This window comes from Lolium rigidum, chromosome 2, assembly GCF_022539505.1.
Source record: "Lolium rigidum isolate FL_2022 chromosome 2, APGP_CSIRO_Lrig_0.1, whole genome shotgun sequence".
Lineage (NCBI taxonomy): Eukaryota > Viridiplantae > Streptophyta > Magnoliopsida > Poales > Poaceae > Lolium > Lolium rigidum.
The window spans coordinates 22,619,853-22,636,955 of NC_061509.1; the positions used below are offsets into that span (position 1 = coordinate 22,619,853).

The window sequence follows — 17,103 nt, forward strand, 5'->3', positions numbered from 1 at the left end:
AAGAGTTGCGAAGTTCGAGAGCAGGAGGTAGGAGTTGGGGCAGATGTTGTGGGGCTGGAGCCCGTACGTGTCGAGGACGGAGAGGAAGAACTCCGAGCAAGGGAGCGATAATCCGCGCTCGACCCACGCCTTTGTCATGACGCGTTCATCCGTGTCGGGCTTGGGGACGTCGGAGTCGCGCGTGAAGCTCCAATGCTCGGAGATCATGCCTTCGTTTTGAAGCTCCCGGAGCTCTGCGTCAGTAGTCTCGCAGGGCCACCATTGACCCCGCACCCCTTCACGGCTCCGGGCCTTAGAAGCTTTCTTGTTCTCCGCCTCTTGTACCTTGGCTGCCATTCTAGCTTGGCCTTGTAGCTCCTCTTCGAGCTCCTGAGCTGTTGGGATCCGGCCTAGTAAAGTACTGGAAGAGGCGGAGAACGGTTGAGCAAGCCTAACGTCGGAAACATATGGTGGAAGGTACGCAATGGGATCCGGGCAAATTGGTTCCACGGCACTGGGATCCGGGCTACTCGGAGAACTACCAGTGCAGTGAGGACAACCGTGAGGCATGCTTCCGGCTGCACCCATGCGAGCTAAGTTGAGTAACCGGAAAATCTATACTACAACTACTTCTTCTTCTACAAGACCGGTGCACGTACCGGCAATGGCGCGACGGTCCGGCAAAGTTCCGGCGAAGTAGAGGTTGACGAACTGGCGGTTTCGAGCCTCCGATGACCACGAATCAGCGGCGGAGTTGATTTCTTGATCAACCATAGCGATCTTGGTTGGAGGAGAGGTTTGAGGCGGCGGCGCGTGAAGCTCCCGTGCGGAAGGTTCACCGGAGTTGAGATCCGTCGGGCGGCGCGGCGCGACGAAGAAGATGAAGTGGTGAGGTGCGGTGAAAGAATGAAGAATTACCGAGCCGCGGGGTATTTATAGGCCACGCGCGGAGATTCGGGATTCGAATCCGACGGTGGAAACGGAACGTTCGCGCCGTTGGATGGATGACACGTGTCTTAGGTCAAGTGCGGTAAAACGACGTGGAGGTAACTTAACCATGCGCTCCCGAAATTTCCGGCTAAAGATTTGCATCTGCGAAAATTTACCGCGGGAAATAAGGAGGATGTGCGCGGGAAAAGCGGAATCTTCGTTGCAATACCCAATCTGAATACGAAGGATTTCCGAGTGAATGAACCCGGAATCGAGTAAAAGTTTTGAAGCTCTTCAAGATTCTCTTCGGGTCCGAGCTGAATGAAGTCGGAGGAATGATGAATCTCGGAGAACTTCGGGGGGCTACTGTTGTAGGCATGGCCTAGATCCGGCAAGCCCGGGTGGTCCATAGTTGGTGATGAGGCATGTGGCCCATCGGGCGGCCCAGTTGCTGTAGATCCTGAAGGATGAAGTCCAGCCCAGGAACAGGAAGCCGGATCTCTACCGACCTACGAAGGAGGCCGGATCCGTGACGGCCCATGAAGTATCCGGATCCAGCACGTACTTGGAGGAAGGCGGATCCTTGACGTACACGGCAAGACATTGTACTGTAGTTAGGCAACTTGTATTCCGGCTAGGACTCTCCATGTAAACCCTAGATCCGTGCGCCTTTATAAGCCGGATCCCGGGAGCCCTAGAGGCACAACCACAACTCATTGTAACAACGCGAAAGCGCCCGGATAATTCCGGACAAGCGGCGGTAGGCCCTGTCATCGTGCAGGTGTTCCGAAGCTGGGTAAATCGCGTACCACCGTCCCGTGTGCACTCCGCCCTATGGCCCCTACTTCTTCTCCCCCTCGTAAGGATCCCTCCTCCGAGGCACCATCGATTAGGCAACGACACCACACCAAGACTCCTTCTCCATAGGCGCCGTCTCCATCGATGCAAGCCAAGGTGCCATCGAGGGTCGTGCTCATCGCGGAGTTCATCGCTGCTCGAACCGTCGACGTCCATGGTGCCGGTAAATACAACGTCAGGACCTTATGGCGCCCGGACTCAATCGCGGGCGTCGGTTACGGCTGGAGATTCGCGCGCAGCATTTTTGCGAGAAAGGCCTTGGACTTTTTCGAAATCAAGAGATAGTCCCCGCCGCCAGGACTATAAATTCCCCAAATCGGGTTGAAACCCTAAATCCCCCACCGAATCAGCCCCTGTGGCTCTGCCGCCGCACTCCTTCGCGCCGTCGTCGCCAACCGCCACCTACCGCCGGCCGCCACTGCCCTCTGCCGCTCTCCGCCGCGAGTTCCGGCGGGGAGGAGCTGAGCATCTTCCCGCAGGCGCTACGCGTGGGCCGCCTGCTGGACGCGGGAGAGGGCCGCCTCCTCGTCGCCGAGCGGCACGGCGCCGCCGCCAGCTCCCCGCACCCTTCTCCGGCTGGAGAAGGCCACCGCTGTGGCCAGACACAGACGAGGCCCAGTGGCTCTCTCCGGCGAGATCCACAGAGATATAGGTCTTTTTTAGTGTTCTTTCTTTTTTTTGTTAGGATTTTTGTTAGGATCTCGTTGATCTTTGTATGATTAAATGGATCCAGTGTTGTTTTTGAATGGATCTTCTGTCAATTTTTCCATGGATACTTTCTTCACTGTGTTGGATATTCATACGAAATCCATTTTTCTTGTGGATCTGTGAAGAACTATACAAAGATTCGTGTGGATCTTGTATTAATATATGTATCCAATGGTTCCTTTTTATTTTCTATGGATTTCTTGTTGTGGGGAAATGTTACTTGTACATGGATCTGTGGATACACACTGCATTTTTGTGGATCCATTTGTTCACTGTTAAATATCCATGTTCAATTTTTGAAGAACTTCAGATGACATCAATGGATACATATTGGAATTTATAAAGAACTTTATAAACAACAAGGACTGCTAGATATTGATCTGGTAGAACCTGATGTCTTTTTTGCAAAAACGAGTTACTAATCTTTAAGGCAATGGACCGTGGGAGATAGGGTCCAGGCGCCATAAGGTCCTGGCCAAATGCGCACCCCCATGGTGCTCCGTTGAGGGGTGGGGCCTACCTAGTTAGCAGTGACTGGATGCTCCCAGCTCGCGAGCCGGTCCGAGCTGGACCGAGTTTTACCTAAGCTTGGTGCTATCCTACTTTTCCAACTCGTAGGCAAAACGAGCCAACTCGAGGCGTGCTGATTTGCAGCGAGCTAAAGCATGGCTCGGACCGAGCCCAGCCCGAGCTGGCTCGTGTCCAACCTTACGCTATTTGGATAGGTAGATGCCTCCTCTTGTTCCACTTCCAGCTCACGATATCGCTGCCATGCCCCGTACGAACAGGTTTTGATGAGGCCACCAGCCGCATCCTATCCTATCATATATTCCTTCTTTCCCCTTGCCTCCCCAGTTTTGAGCTGCTTTCATTGAGCATCTGTGCCCAATCGGCGAGCTAGATTATATTCTCCTACTAGATAGAAAATGAATGAACGGCTAGGAGGAACTAGCCAACCGGCATGCTAGGAAAGTGCGAGTACGAGTTGATCCCATCCCAGGCATAACTCTGGGTGCTAGCTAGTCGAAGGTATAGCTTGCCGGGAAGGCATATTGTGACATGCTACGGACAAATAAGCCGGCATTTGCCCTCATTCAAGGTCCACAATAGGAAATCTAGCTGAAGCTTCTCCACATCGATCCTTGATCAACCATTGAGGCTGCTAATAACCGTCAACACTTAAGCAGGCATGGTGGCACGCACGCAGGCGATCAAAAGCTGTCGAGCCGTCAGCATCTTCCAGGCAGCTAATTTCTTGCAGATTTTAGCTAACATTGGGTTGAAACTCGCCTCCCCATACCCTACGATATGACAGGGGCATGCCAAGATCTTTTTCCAATAATATCGCATCATATTTGACTAAGTATTGATTCTCCGGCTAAGAAAGGTACCCTTGTATGTGAAATAAGAGGATTCAAACTTTTTGATTGATAATTCGATGCGAACAAGCACTGGCGCCATGCAGGGGTATCGCCCTTTCTGCTTCTGCTGCCAGTAACATACAATTCAGAACTGCAGCTAGTTTTTCAGTATTCTCTGGGTTGGCCAAGCATCAAACAAGCAGCAGATCGATGAGAGCTGAATAAATTCAACATCAACCATAGGATACTCTAAGAGAGTGCTAACCAGATCGAAGCAGAGCTGAAACAATTCAGATGAACCAAAGGTGTAATAGGAGTTTGTACAGGATACGATAAAGCCAAGTTATACACATCATGGATTCTACAGCATTCCTCTGAGTTGGATCGGGATAATATGCGCATGCAAAAGATCATAGAAACATTGTGGACAGCATATATGCTTAAGCCTCACATTTCTGAATGGCCAAGGATGGCAGATCCAACGACAACCCATATCTTCTAACGCTTACTCAGAAACTGAAACCTGTACACAGATGAAAATACACTGTAAGAGTGGTGTTTGCAATGACAATGGCATCTCAGTTACTCGAGAATGAGAATGAAGATAGTTAGCTTACATATGTTAAATGAAGACAGGAACTTCAAAACTTTGAGAATTCTCTTATCAACCACATTACACTTGACTTCAAGTATGTTTAGGTGCTTCGATATTGTAGATGGTCCCTCCATTGAACAGTAGTGTCCTTTCATTTCCACTTTATGATTTGGTCCCTACGGTAAGAAAAAGAACATTTAATGAAAGTGGATAATCGATAAAAAAAAACTTTAATATTGCAGCAATTGTCCAATTACAAGATTTATACCTTGGAAAAAAGCTGAAGAGTGAGCTTCTCCAGAACTGGTGAGTTTTTCAGAATACAAGCTAGTGGATCCAAATCAGGAGCCTGGCACCAGTACTCATTGAGCAACAAAGTCTTTAACTTGCTAAATGTAGAGGTGTGTTTCAAATCTCTTGCGAAAATGAACTGAAAAGAAAACATAAAAAGTAAGAAATTCAAGTGACCAATACTGAGAGAGCGAGGGGATGATCTAAGATGAGCACAAATTGTTTATTTCCTATGTCCAGCAACACTGTGGATTGGCATAACATAAATGATTTTAAGATAGGTGTCATACATTTCTACTTTCAGATAGCAGCTTGAGGTGTTTAGCACTTGAGATACCACCCAGAAGCACAAGATCACTGCTGATATCGTCTTTAATAGGAACACAGTTCACACATGCATTATCTTTAGCTCCACAGAAAACACCAGTAACATAATTCAGACAGACATCTTCACAGTCTTCGTCAAGATCCACATATGCAGTATCTAGCAACGGCATGTTTTCAAGAAAAGGTGTTCTACCTATAAAGCCAACTAGTTTCAGAGAGATAAGGCCTGGAGCAGAAACATGGACCCGGCAATCCAATTTGGACGAACAGTCAGAGATGCTCAAATGCTTCAGGGAACAGGACGATATTCTATCAGCATCAATGTTGCAGTAATTCATCTTCAGATCCTCCAATGCTGGACAGCTAGCAAAATCAAGAAATGTCTCTTGTAGGGCTACACTTTTAAGGTCTAATGTTCTCAGATACCGAGAGACAAGAGGCAGGTTGTCTAGGTGGAGATCTACAGGGCTATCGATACTAAGGGTGAGCGCCCGAACTTTGTTCATCACAGCGAAACGGACCCATGTTTTGACATATGGCTGGTCTTCTTCACAGAAATAAGCAAACTTGATCTCGACAGTGTCTAGGTTGGTGCGCTCACGAAGGATCAGCAGATGGTCCACGAACTTCCGAAGTTCTTTGACATTTAAGTTCTCCTCCTCGGCAAGGCCGACGATGCGCAGGCCTGTGGTGGACCTCCAGAGGTGGCGCCAGCGCCGGGCGAGCACACAAGTCTGCACAGCCGCCTGCGCTGGGAGGAAGGAGAGCACATGGTGCAGGAGACTGTCGGGGAGGGCGCCGATGCGGTCGAGGCCGCTCACCGGCGGCGCACTCTTGCGCTTCTTCCTAGGAGGCATTCCGTCAAACAGGCGACGGGCGCCGTCGGCTCTGCGAGGCAAGAAAAGATTAAACGAGGAGGGTGGAGAGCATGGGATGGGATGGGAAGAACTGATCGATGCCTTGCGGCGGCGGAGCGCCGGAGCCACACCTCTCCTGGCCGCCGATACTTCCAGTCGCGAGGAAGACGAGAATCGGTGGATGGACTTCTGTCTTCTCAAGTTTTTTCTTTTTCTTTTGAGGGGTTCTGTCTTCTCAAGTTTGTCGGCGCTTTTATTTAGCGAAGCCCCAATTTCATATCTATACTTTTTTTTCTTTAACAATTAATACCTAGACAAAAGCGCACAGCCTCCACCTTCGTCTCTAACATAGATCGGTTGCCCCGTCTCCGGTCGGCCTCACTAGTATCGAGAGGGGTGGGAAACCCGATTTATACGTGGAGTTTTTAATAAAGTAAAATTTTATACAAATTAGGTTAAAATTTGGTAGCCGTCTTTTTATTGATCTTCGTCACGATGGAGATGACATCGTCTATAATAAGTGTTCTTCACATCTTCATGCGACTAAAGATCTCATTCGTGTCGTCAATGCTGGTGTTATAGGATTACAATTCTATAGATATGGATCTTGACCGATTTTGGATCTTTTCTTACGGTTGTCGGGAGGATCATCCTCGCAATATTTGTCCCGATTGCTACATCCTCGATAATGATGATTCGTACTCTCAGCTCTCCAACGACATCGATCAGTCTGTTCAGTTATTTTACATGACATAGTGGTGTTGGTATTCTAACCGATGTTAATTGACTACTTCAATGGTTGCTCAATGCAGGGTGTATCACTGCCGGTAACATGCGTTCAGAACTGCAGCTCGTCTTCAGTTTTCTCTGCGTTGGCAAAACATCGAACAAGCAGCACATCGATGGCATCCAGGCCAAATGGAACATACCACCTTTTGTTTCACTTTTCCTAACATCCAAATCTAGGCAGAGGAGGCAAAATAAACGCAAAACAAATATTGTACTGACCAGTCCAGGAGCTGAATAAAATTCAGCAAGAACCACAAGAAATTACAGAATACGCTAAGAGAATGCTAACCAGTAGTAGAGTTGAAACAATTCAGATGAACCAAAGGTGTAATAGAAATTGGTACATGATGCGGTAAAGCTAAGTCACGGATTCTACACCGTTTTTCTGAGTGGAATTAGTATAAGATGCACCAGCAAAAAATGGTGGAAACATAGTCGCAGCATATATGCTTAAGCCCCGCATTTCTAGCCCAGTGATTGCAGATCCTCCGGCAGCCCAGATCTTCTTGCCCTTACATGAAACCAAATCCTGTACAAAAATGAAAGGACAATGTAAGAGTCTGGTGTATCTGCATTGGCAAACACATCTCGGTTACTTGACAATCAAAATAAAGATACTGGAATAGAGTTTGGTAAGTGCGAAGAAGATACACTTTGCCAAATGAAACTTATATGAACATGAATTTGGGCATATACTTTTTTATAATCCCTGTGCTCCGTTGATTAAGGCGTATTTTGTTTGTGACCAACAACTACTCTTTTAATATGTGGTTTATGTGATACAAAATCAGTATCATAACTAAGTACTTCTGAAAACTAATCAAGTGACACAAATTTCATGTCATATAACCTTAAGCAATTGTTAGTCAAAGACTTCTCTTCACGAAATAAAGTACTTCTTAATTTTAGGAGTGGGGGGAGTAATTGATACGGCCATTTCTGTGTGATAATCTGACAAAAAAAATCTAGCTAAAGTAGCTACCAAAAGAGATTGCAGAAAGTGTCATACGTAACTTAAACGCAAACGAAATGTGAAACGCAGTCACAACATACACTACTAGACATGTTTTGTGTTATGCAACCTGTAAAGACTTCCCAGGAAAGACCACAAAAATGGCGAACTATTTAGTGCTGTAATCACAAGCAAACCAAGTACCGAATAATTAACCCAGAGCAAAGAGCTGCTCAGATCGACTGAGCCTATAAAAACTATTATTGGTTATCGACAACATAATAAGTAAGAATACTGTATTACTGCAGACTATGAACTAGACGATTCAGACATTTATTAGGAACTAATAAACTGTTTTTATTTTTGCGTCTCAACAGAAGTGGTGAAGATTTTTAATGACCAAAGTAATTTGATATCCATACAAACTGTCCTTGCTACATAATTCAAAAGTTTCTTATTAACTACTTGCTTTCCTAGTTTATTCCCCACATGTGAAAGCTAATTTCAGAATATAAAGAGCAAGGAAAGTGTTATTAGTTGGCTTACGTATGTTAAATGCAGTCAGGAACTTCAAAACTTTAAGAACTTTTTCGTCGACCGCATTACACTTGACTTCAACCATGTTAAGGTGCTCGGATATTGCAGTTGGTCCCTCAACTGAACTGTAGCTTCCTTTAATTTCCACTTTATGAGTTTGTCCCTGCGGTAAGAAAAGGACAGTTTACCAAGATATACAGTAGATAATAACTTTAACATTACAGCAACTGTCCAATAAAAAGATTTATACCTTGGAAAAAAGTTGAAGAGTGAGCTTCTCTAGAACTGGTGAATTTTTCAGAATGCAAGCTAGCGGATCCAAATCAGGACCCTCGCACCAGTACTCATTGAGCAACAAAGTCTTTAACTTGGTAAATGTAGGGCAGTGTTTTAAATCTCTTGCGAAAATGAACTGGAAAGAAAATACAAGAAGTAAGCAAATCAACTAGCCACTAGAGAATGTGGATGATGCATATGTAATCTGTTTTTTCGCTTATGCCCAGCAACAATGTAGATATTCAAACTCAAAAAGGGCATAGCATAAAGGATTTTAAGATGGGTGCTATACCGTACTATTATCAGGTAGCAACTTCAGGTGTTTAGCACTTGAAATACCACCCAGAAGTACACACTCTCTGCTGCGATCGTCTTCAATAGGAACACAATTCTTACATGCATTATTATTAGCTCCACAGAAAACACTAGAGGCATGGTTCAAACAGGCATCTTCGCAGTATTTGGCAAGATACACATGTGCACTCTCTAGCAACGCCATGTTTTCAAGAAATGGTGTTCTACCAGAATAATGATCGATTTTCAGAGAGACAAGGCACGGAGTAGAAATATGGATCCGGCAATCCAAGTCGTAGCTGCAGTAATAGATGCTCAAATGCTTCAGGGAACGGGACGATACCTTCCCAGCAAAGATGCTGCAATAACTCATATTCAGATTCTCCAATGCAGGACAGCTAGCAAAATCAAGAAAGAACTTTTGTAGGGCTACACCATCAAGGTCTAATGTTCTCAGATGCCTAGAGACAAGAGGCAGGTCGTCTAGGTTGAGACGTCCATAACTGATATGAAGGGTGAGCGCCCGAACTTTGCACATCACAGCAAAACGGACCCACAAGTTCACACAGGGCTGATCTTCTTCACAGAATTCGCTGAATTTGATCTGGACAGTGTCTAGGTTGGTGCGCTCACGCAGTATCAGCAGATGTTCCACGAATTTATGGAGGTCATTGACTTCGTAATCCCGCTCCTCCTCCTCCAGGCCGACGATGCGCAGGCCCGTGGTATACCTCCAGAGATGGCGCCAGCGCCGGGCAAGCACGCACGTCCGAACGGCGGCCTGCGCTGGGAGGAAGGAGAGCAAGTGGTGGAGGATACTGTCGGGGAGGGCGCCAATGCGGTCGGTGACGCTCACTGGCGGCGTACTGCTGCGCTTCTTCCGTGGAGACATTCCGTCGAACAGGTGGCGGGCGTCGCCGGCGCTGTGAGGCAAGAAAAGGTTAACCGAGGGTGGGGAGAATGGGATGGGACGGATAGATGCATGCATGCCTTGCGGCGTTGATGCCTCACCTCACGTGGCCGGTGGCCGCCGGTCAATCCGAGTCGTCGCCGCCGCCGCCGGATGTCGCACAGAGACTGAGGACGGACTCCAGCTTTCGTTTTCGAAATGTGTTGGCGGTCGACCGTGAAAAGGAGGAGAGTACTGGCGGCACCGTGGAGAGGTAGCAGCCAAGTCGGCCAAGGTGTAGCGGCGAGCGAAGAGCGGCGGCGCTGGCGGCAGCTATGTGAGCAGCTAGCTATGGTTCTTCGTGCTAAACAATGGAGAAATGGGGATACCGATCTGATTGATTCTTGGTGTTGTTGGAGCCAGGGGCAAGTATATGTTTTGAGCTTTTCCCTTAATCCTCAAAAGATAAGAAAATGAGTTAAAAGGGCAAATAGTTAATTGATAAAGTAAAGGGTGGCAAAAAAGTAAGATCAAAGTAAAAGAGGGCAAATTGTAGAGTACCTAAGTAAAATGGGGCAAACAATAAAATGCCCCCACTACAGAGTGGCCTCAAAATGCTGCTTGGTTAGTGAGTGTGGTGTGTACCCGAAAGGAAGATGAATGACTGAACATTATCTGCTGCTTAAAATCAGCATAAAATACACACGCAAAATAAGATGGACACATTGTCGCAACATTTGTGCTTAAGCCTTGCATTCTGAATATAAATCCACCAACAACTGGAGTCTTACACTCTTACTTAGAAACTGGAGCACGTAAAGAAATGAAAAGACGACTGTAAGAGTCTGACGTATTTTCATTGACAAAGAAAATCTAAGTAGTGCCGGAATGATAAGAAAACAGAGTGCCAATGGATCACCTTTTACCAGACATTTATATCAATATTTTACCATGTACTCCATCCATTGCAAAATGTAAAGCGTGTCTAAAGGTTAGTTAAAAATCAACGTTTTTAAGTTTGATCAAGTTTATATATAAAAATATGAATATTTAGAGCACTCCACTCGCCCTCCGTATAGCCCCCAGACGAAAATAGATGAGCCGGCGCCAAATCCTTCTCCAGTCGCGCTGTCCCAAAATTGTTTTCACACTAGCGCGGCGCATATTTTCATCCGGTGCTCTTAGGTCGAACCCAATCCGGCGGGAGACCATCGGGGATGTCGGATGGCGCTAAAAGCAAGCGCGCGCCAGCTCTGTCGGCAGGATAGGACTAGTTTCTCCCAAAAATCATTAGATTTCCCGCCAACCTTGGCGCCATACCACCCCGTTCCCCTCCTCCCGTCCAGTTCCCGCCATTTCGCCCACGCACGCCGCGCTAGCCATCGCCTCGCTCCGACGTACAACCATGACCATGAAGAGGATGCAGTATGTCGCTCCACGCACATCGACGCTAGACGCCCTCGCCGCCAAGCCTGCTCCCTGATACGTCCAATTTGCATCACTATTTTATATCATAATTTGCTGTTATTCATTGATATATTTCATATTGGGACACAATACTTATGTTATTTCATCTATTTTGCATGTTTCATGATTATTTGGAGATTGAGCACCGGAGCCGGGATTCTGCCGGAAAAGCACCGTCAGGATGCGATATTTCGGAAGATCAACTCGTGGAAGGAAGTTTTACGTAAAATCCTATTTTTCCAGATGACGGAGGAAGCCACAAGAGGGAGCCAGCTGGACCCAGGGTGGGCCCACACCATAGGGTGGCGCGGCCCATGGCCTGGCCGCGCCACCATGTGGTGTGGGGCCCCCTCGGCCTCTTTCGCCTCCTTTTCTTCGCGAAACCCTTCGTCCCGAAGACCTAAGACACAGAGGAATCCTCACGAAGGGTTACAGCCGCCTCTGCGGGGCGGAGAACACCAGAGAGAAAAGAGCTCTCCGGCGGGCAGGAATCCGCCGGGGAAATTCCTCCCGGAGGGGGAAATCGACGTCATCGTCACCGCCATCGAGCTGGACATCATCTCCATCACCATCACCATCATCTTCATCATCATCACCGCCATCTCCTCCGCAGCACCTCGTCACCGCCGTAGCAATTTGGGTTTGATCTTGATTGTTTGATAGGGGAAACTCTCCCGCATCGATTTCTACTTGTTGTTTATGTTATTGAGTGAAACCATTGAACCAAGGTCTATGTTCAGATTGTTATTCATCATCATATCACCTCTGATCATGTTCCATATGATGTCTCGTGAGTAGTTCGTTTAGTTCTTGAGGACATGGGTGAAGTCTAAATGTTAGTAGTGAACTATGGTTGAGTAATATTCAATGTTATGATATTTAAGTTGTGGTGTTATTCTTCTAGTGGTGTCGTGTGAACGTCGACTACACGACACTTCACCATTTATGGGCCTAGGGGAATGCATCTTGTACTCGTTTGCCAATTGCGGGGTTGCCGGAGTGACGTAAACCTAAACACCCCGTTGGTATATCGATGCAGGGAGGGATCGCAGGATCTCGCAGTTTAAGGCCGTGGTTAGATTTATCTTAATTACTTTCTTGTAGTTGCGGATGCTTGCAAGGGGTATAATCACAAGTATGTATTAGTCCTAGGAAGGGCGGTACATTAGCATAGGTTCACCCACACAACACTTATCAAAACAATGAAGATTAATCAGCCGTATGTAGCGAAAGCACTAGACTAAAATCCCGTGTGTCCTCGAGAACGTTTGGTCATTATAAGTAAACAAACCGGCTTGTCCTTTGTGCTAAAAAGGATTGGGCCACTCGCTGCAATTATTTCTCTCGCATTTTACCTACTCGTACTTTATTCATCTCGTTACATCAAAACCCCCGAATACTTGTCTCGTGAGCATTTACAAGGAAACCTTCATCGAAACTGCTTGTCAACACCTTCTCGCTCCTCGTTGGGATCGACATTCTTACTTATCGAAGATACTACGATACACCCCCTATACTTGTGGGTCATCAAGACTATTTTCCGGCGCCGTTGCCGGGGAGTGAAGCGCTATTGGTAAGTGGAATTGGTAACGAAAACTTTTACTCGTTTGTGCTGATTTTATTTCTGCCCGCTGCTATAAGTCATTATGGAGAGATCTTCTCTTCAATTTCTATTTGGGAAATCTACTACTACTGCAACGGTAGTGGATGAGGCGCCAGGTGAGGAAGTAATACCATATAAAATACCTACGAAAATTATTGAACATGTTATGGATAACCGCTATGAAGGGGATGGAACCGTCCATCCCGGTGATCATTTATTTTTTTTGCATGAATTATGCGGGTTATTCAAATGTGCAGGTATTGCTATGAATGAAGTTAGGAAGAAACTATTCTCTATATCGTCGTCCGGTAAAGCGGCGCATTGGTATAAATTGTCGAAGAATGGTGATTCTCTTGATTGGGAGGACATTGTGCCTTTATTCTATTCCAAATTTTATCCTCCAAGTGAAATTCACAAAGATCGGAACCGCATATATAATTTCTGGCCTCATGATGGAGAGAGTATTGCCCAAGCTTGTGGGAGATTGAAGTCTTTAATGCTGAAATGCCCCATTCATGAGCTTCCTGGTAATATTATTATTGATAATTTCTATGCAAGACTTTCTTTTCAAGACAAGACCTTGCCGGATACTTCTTGTTCTGGATCATTTACACGCAACAAAGAAGAGTTTAAAAGGGACCTTCTTGATCGGATCCAAGAAAATACCGAAGGTTGGGAGAACGACAAAGATAGAGAATCGTGTATAATTTATGATTATAAATGCATTGAAGCTTTTATGGATACTGATACATTTCGTAATATGAGTGCTACATATGGTCTTGATTCTCAAGTTGCTGCAAACCTTTATAAAGCTTTTGCCTCCCATTATGAATTGCCTAAGAAGAATTTTGATAAGTATCATGAACCATACAAAGATAAAATTGATTCATCTATTAATAAATGTGTTGTAATTGAAACTGCTGATCGTGTTATTCCTGAAGCTTATATTGAAAAAACTCCTTTTCCTGGCTAAAATGAAAGAGTACTCGTTATAAATAGTGCGGTTCATAAAAGTGAAAAGAAACCTAGAGAACTCGAAGAACAAATAAAAGTTGAACTCCGCTCGTTGCAATAGTTAAAGATCTTGTGACTCGAAAATGTTGAGGATGGTCATATTATTTCTGTGAAGATGCTTCTAATATTGTTTCACATCCTAATAAACCCAAACAAGCTAGTGTTCCTATGCTATCTCGTTAAAATTGGTGATCATTGCTATTATGGTTTATGTGATATTGGTGCAAGTGTTAGTGCTATACCTTATGAGCTTTACACTGAGATTATGCACGAAATTGATTCTTGTGAACTTGAAGATATTGATGTGGTTATTCAACTGGCTAATAGAGAAACTATTTCACCAATTGGTATTGTTCGAGATGTGGAAGTTTTATGTGGTAAGATTAAATATCCCGCTCGACTTTTTGGTACTTGGTTCTCGCTGCTAGTGATTATTGTCCTATCATTTTTGGTAGACCTTTTCTAAATACTTGTGGAGCTATTATAGATTGCAAGAAAGAGAAAATTTTGACTAAATTTGTCTGGTGAATCTTATGAGTTTAACTTCTTAAATTTACTAAAACTCCTTATAAAGCTGATTTGCCTAGTAATGATTTTAAAATGGAGCAAAGTGTGCATCTATTGTTCTTGTTCCTAATAATCCTTTGCAGCAACATTTGGAGGATAGCGAGAGTGAAGTTTTTAGGAAAGAAAGAGATGAGCTTGAGGAGATTTTTCTTCGTCAACCTATTCTCAAGCATGATTTACCGGTGGAAGACTTGGGTGCAACACCGCCACCAAAGGAAGATCCTGTTTTTGATTTAAAGCCTTTACCTGATAATCTTAAATATGCTCATATTGATGATAAGAAAATATATCCCGTTATTATTAGTTCTAAGCTTACAGAGTTTGAAGAAGAAAGATTATTGCAAATATTGAAGAAACACCGAGGTGCTATTGGCTATACTCTTGATGACTTGAAGGGGATTTCTCCCTCTATTTGCCAACACGCCATTAATATGGAAGATGATGCAAAGCCTCGTTGTTGAACCTCGGCGTCGTCTAATTCCCAAGATGAAGGATGTGGTAAGAAATGAGGTATTACGACTTCTTGAAGCTGGTATTATATATCCTATTGCCGATAGTAGATGGGTTAGTCTTGTGCATTGCGTTCCTAAGAAAGGAGGAATGATCGTTGTGCCTAATGATAATGATGAGCTCATACCTCAAAGAGTAGTTGTAGGGTATAGAATGTGCATTGATTATCGAAAAGTTAATAAAGTTACTAAGAAAGATCATTATCCTTTACCATTTATTGATCAAATGCTAGAAAGGTTATCTAAAAATACTCATTTTTGTTTTCTTGATGGTTATTCGGGTTTTCACAAATTGCTCGTTAAAGCTAAAGATCAAGAGAAAACCACTTTTACTTGTCCCTATGGAACTTATGCTTATAGGCGTATGCCTTTTGGTTTATGTAATGCTCCGCTTACTTTTCAAAGATGCATGTCTGCTATTTTTCATGGCTTTTGTGAGAGTATTGTGGAAGTATTCATGGATGATTTTTCTCGTCTACGGGAATTCTTTTGATAGTTGCTTGCGAAACCTTGATAAAGTTTTGCGTGAGATGTGAAGAAACTAACCTTGTTCTTAATTGGGAGAAATGCCACTTTATGGTTAATGAAGGAATTGTATTGGGACATAAAATTTCTGAGAGAGGTATTGAAGTTGATAGAGCTAAAGTTGAAGCTATTGAGAAGATGCCCTATCCGAGGGATGTTAAAGGTATTCGTAGTGTTCTTGGTCATGTTGGATTTTATAGGAGATTTATTAAAGATTTCTCCAAGATTTCAAAGCCTCTTACTAATCTTCTTCAAAAAGATGTACCTTTTGTTTTTGATGATGATTGTAAGGAAGCTTTTGAAACTCTAAAGAAAGCCTTAACAACTGCTCCTATAGTTGAACCTCCTGATTGGAACTTACCTTTTGAAATTATGTGTGATGCTAGTGATTTTGCTGTAGGCGTTGTTCTTGGACAGCGAGTAGATAAAAAATTAAATGTTATTCATTATGCTAGTAAGACTCTTGACGCTGCTCAAAGAAATTATGCTACTACTGAAAAAGAATTGTTAGCTGTAGTCTTTGCTTGTGATAAATTTAGATCTTATATTGTTGATTCAAAAGTTACAATTCATACCGATCATGCTCGCAATTAGATACCTTATGACAAAGAAAGATGCTAAGCCGAGGCTTATTAGATGGGTACTTCTTTTGCAAGAATTTGATTTACATATTGTAGATAGGAAAGGTGCTGATAATCATGTTGCTGATAATTTGTCTAGATTGGAAAATATTGCTTATGATCCTGTTCCCGTTAATGATAGTTTTCCAAATGAACAATTGGCTGTAATAAAGGTGAGCTCGCGAGACAAGTCCTTGGTATGCTGATTATGCTAACTTTATTGTTTCCAAGTACTTGCCTCCAACCCTTTTCAGCTCAGCAGGGGAGGAAATTCTTTTATGACTTGAGGCATTATTTCTGGGATGACCCACACTTATATAAAGAAGGAGTGGATGGTATTATGCGAAGGTGTGTTCCCGAATATGAACAACAAGAGATATTGAGTAAATGTCATGGCATTGCTTATGGAGGACATCACGCCGGAGATAGAACCGCGCAAAAGGTTCTACAATCAGGTTTTTATTGGCCAACTCTCTTCAAAGATGCAAGGAAGTTTATTTTATCTTGTGATGAATGTCAAAGGGTTGGTAATATCTCCAGACGCAATGAAATGCCTATGAATTATACTCTTGTTATTGAACCGTTTGATTGTTGGGGATTTGACTTCATGGGACCTTTTCCCTCTTCAAAAGGTAACACTCATATACTTGTTGCTGTTGATTACGTTACTAAATGGGTGGAAGCCATACCTACAAAAAGTGCTGATGGTGAGACCTCTTTAAAAATGCTTTTAGATATTATTTTTCCTAGATTTGGAGTACCTAGATATATTATGACCGATGGAGGTTCTCATTTTATTCATGGAGGTTTTAGAAAAACTCTTGCTAAGTATGGTATTAATCATAGAATTGCTTCCGCTTATCACCCTCAAAGTAGTGGTCAAGTAGAATTATCAAATAGAGAAATTAAATCTATCTTGCGTAAAACCGTTAATAAATCTAGAAAGAATTGGGCTAGTAAATTGAAAGACGCACTATGGGCTTATAGAACTCGCTTATAAAAACCCCATGGGAATGTCACCTTATAAAATGGTTTACTTGAAAAGCTTGTCATTTACCTTTAGAACTAGAACACAAAGCTTATCTAGGCGGTTAGAGAATTAAATAAAGATCCTAAACTTGCCGGTGATAAGAGGTTGTTACAATTAAGTTCTCT

General features: G+C 44.0%; 2 protein-coding genes across 2 annotated transcripts; both read right to left on the reverse strand.

Moving 5' to 3' along the window:
* Nucleotides 1-4,214: 4,214 nt before the first annotated feature.
* LOC124689339 (FBD-associated F-box protein At4g10400-like) lies at nt 4,215-7,158 on the reverse strand. The gene is made up of 5 exons (XM_047222887.1): nt 7,127-7,158; nt 5,013-5,937; nt 4,700-4,861; nt 4,454-4,607; nt 4,215-4,359 (listed from the first exon to the last, which is right to left on the reverse strand). The coding sequence occupies exons 1-5, from the start codon at nt 7,156-7,158 to the stop codon at nt 4,346-4,348; spliced, it is 1,287 nt and encodes a 428-aa protein (XP_047078843.1). The 3' UTR covers nt 4,215-4,345.
* On the reverse strand, nt 6,916-9,742 carry LOC124689340 (F-box/FBD/LRR-repeat protein At5g56420-like). Its single transcript, XM_047222888.1, has 4 exons — nt 8,753-9,742; nt 8,435-8,596; nt 8,194-8,347; nt 6,916-7,224 (listed from the first exon to the last, which is right to left on the reverse strand). Exons 1-4 carry the CDS (start codon nt 9,740-9,742, stop codon nt 7,208-7,210), a joined length of 1,323 nt encoding a protein of 440 aa, XP_047078844.1. The 3' UTR covers nt 6,916-7,207.
* Nucleotides 9,743-17,103: the final 7,361 nt, after the last annotated feature.

What these genes read in the sequence shown, in the direction of transcription:
- LOC124689339 (XM_047222887.1), bottom strand. Translation starts at nt 7,158, where the DNA reads ATGCGGGGCTTAAGCATATATGCTGCGACTAT. An exon ending in AGCATATATGCTGCGACTAT is followed by an intron (nt 5,938 to 7,126) that starts GTTTCCACCATT and finishes CTTGCCTCGCAG; the next exon opens with AGCCGACGGCGCCCGTCGCC. An exon ending in TGCTATCTGAAAGTAGAAAT is followed by an intron (nt 4,862 to 5,012) that starts GTATGACACCTA and finishes TTTTCTTTTCAG; the next exon opens with TTCATTTTCGCAAGAGATTT.
- LOC124689340 (XM_047222888.1), bottom strand. Translation starts at nt 9,742, where the DNA reads ATGCATGCATCTATCCGTCCCATCCCATTCTCCCCACCCTCGGTTAAC. An exon ending in TGCTACCTGATAATAGTACG is followed by an intron (nt 8,597 to 8,752) that starts GTATAGCACCCA and finishes TTTTCTTTCCAG; the next exon opens with TTCATTTTCGCAAGAGATTT. An exon ending in CTCTTCAACTTTTTTCCAAG is followed by an intron (nt 8,348 to 8,434) that starts GTATAAATCTTT and finishes TTCTTACCGCAG; the next exon opens with GGACAAACTCATAAAGTGGA.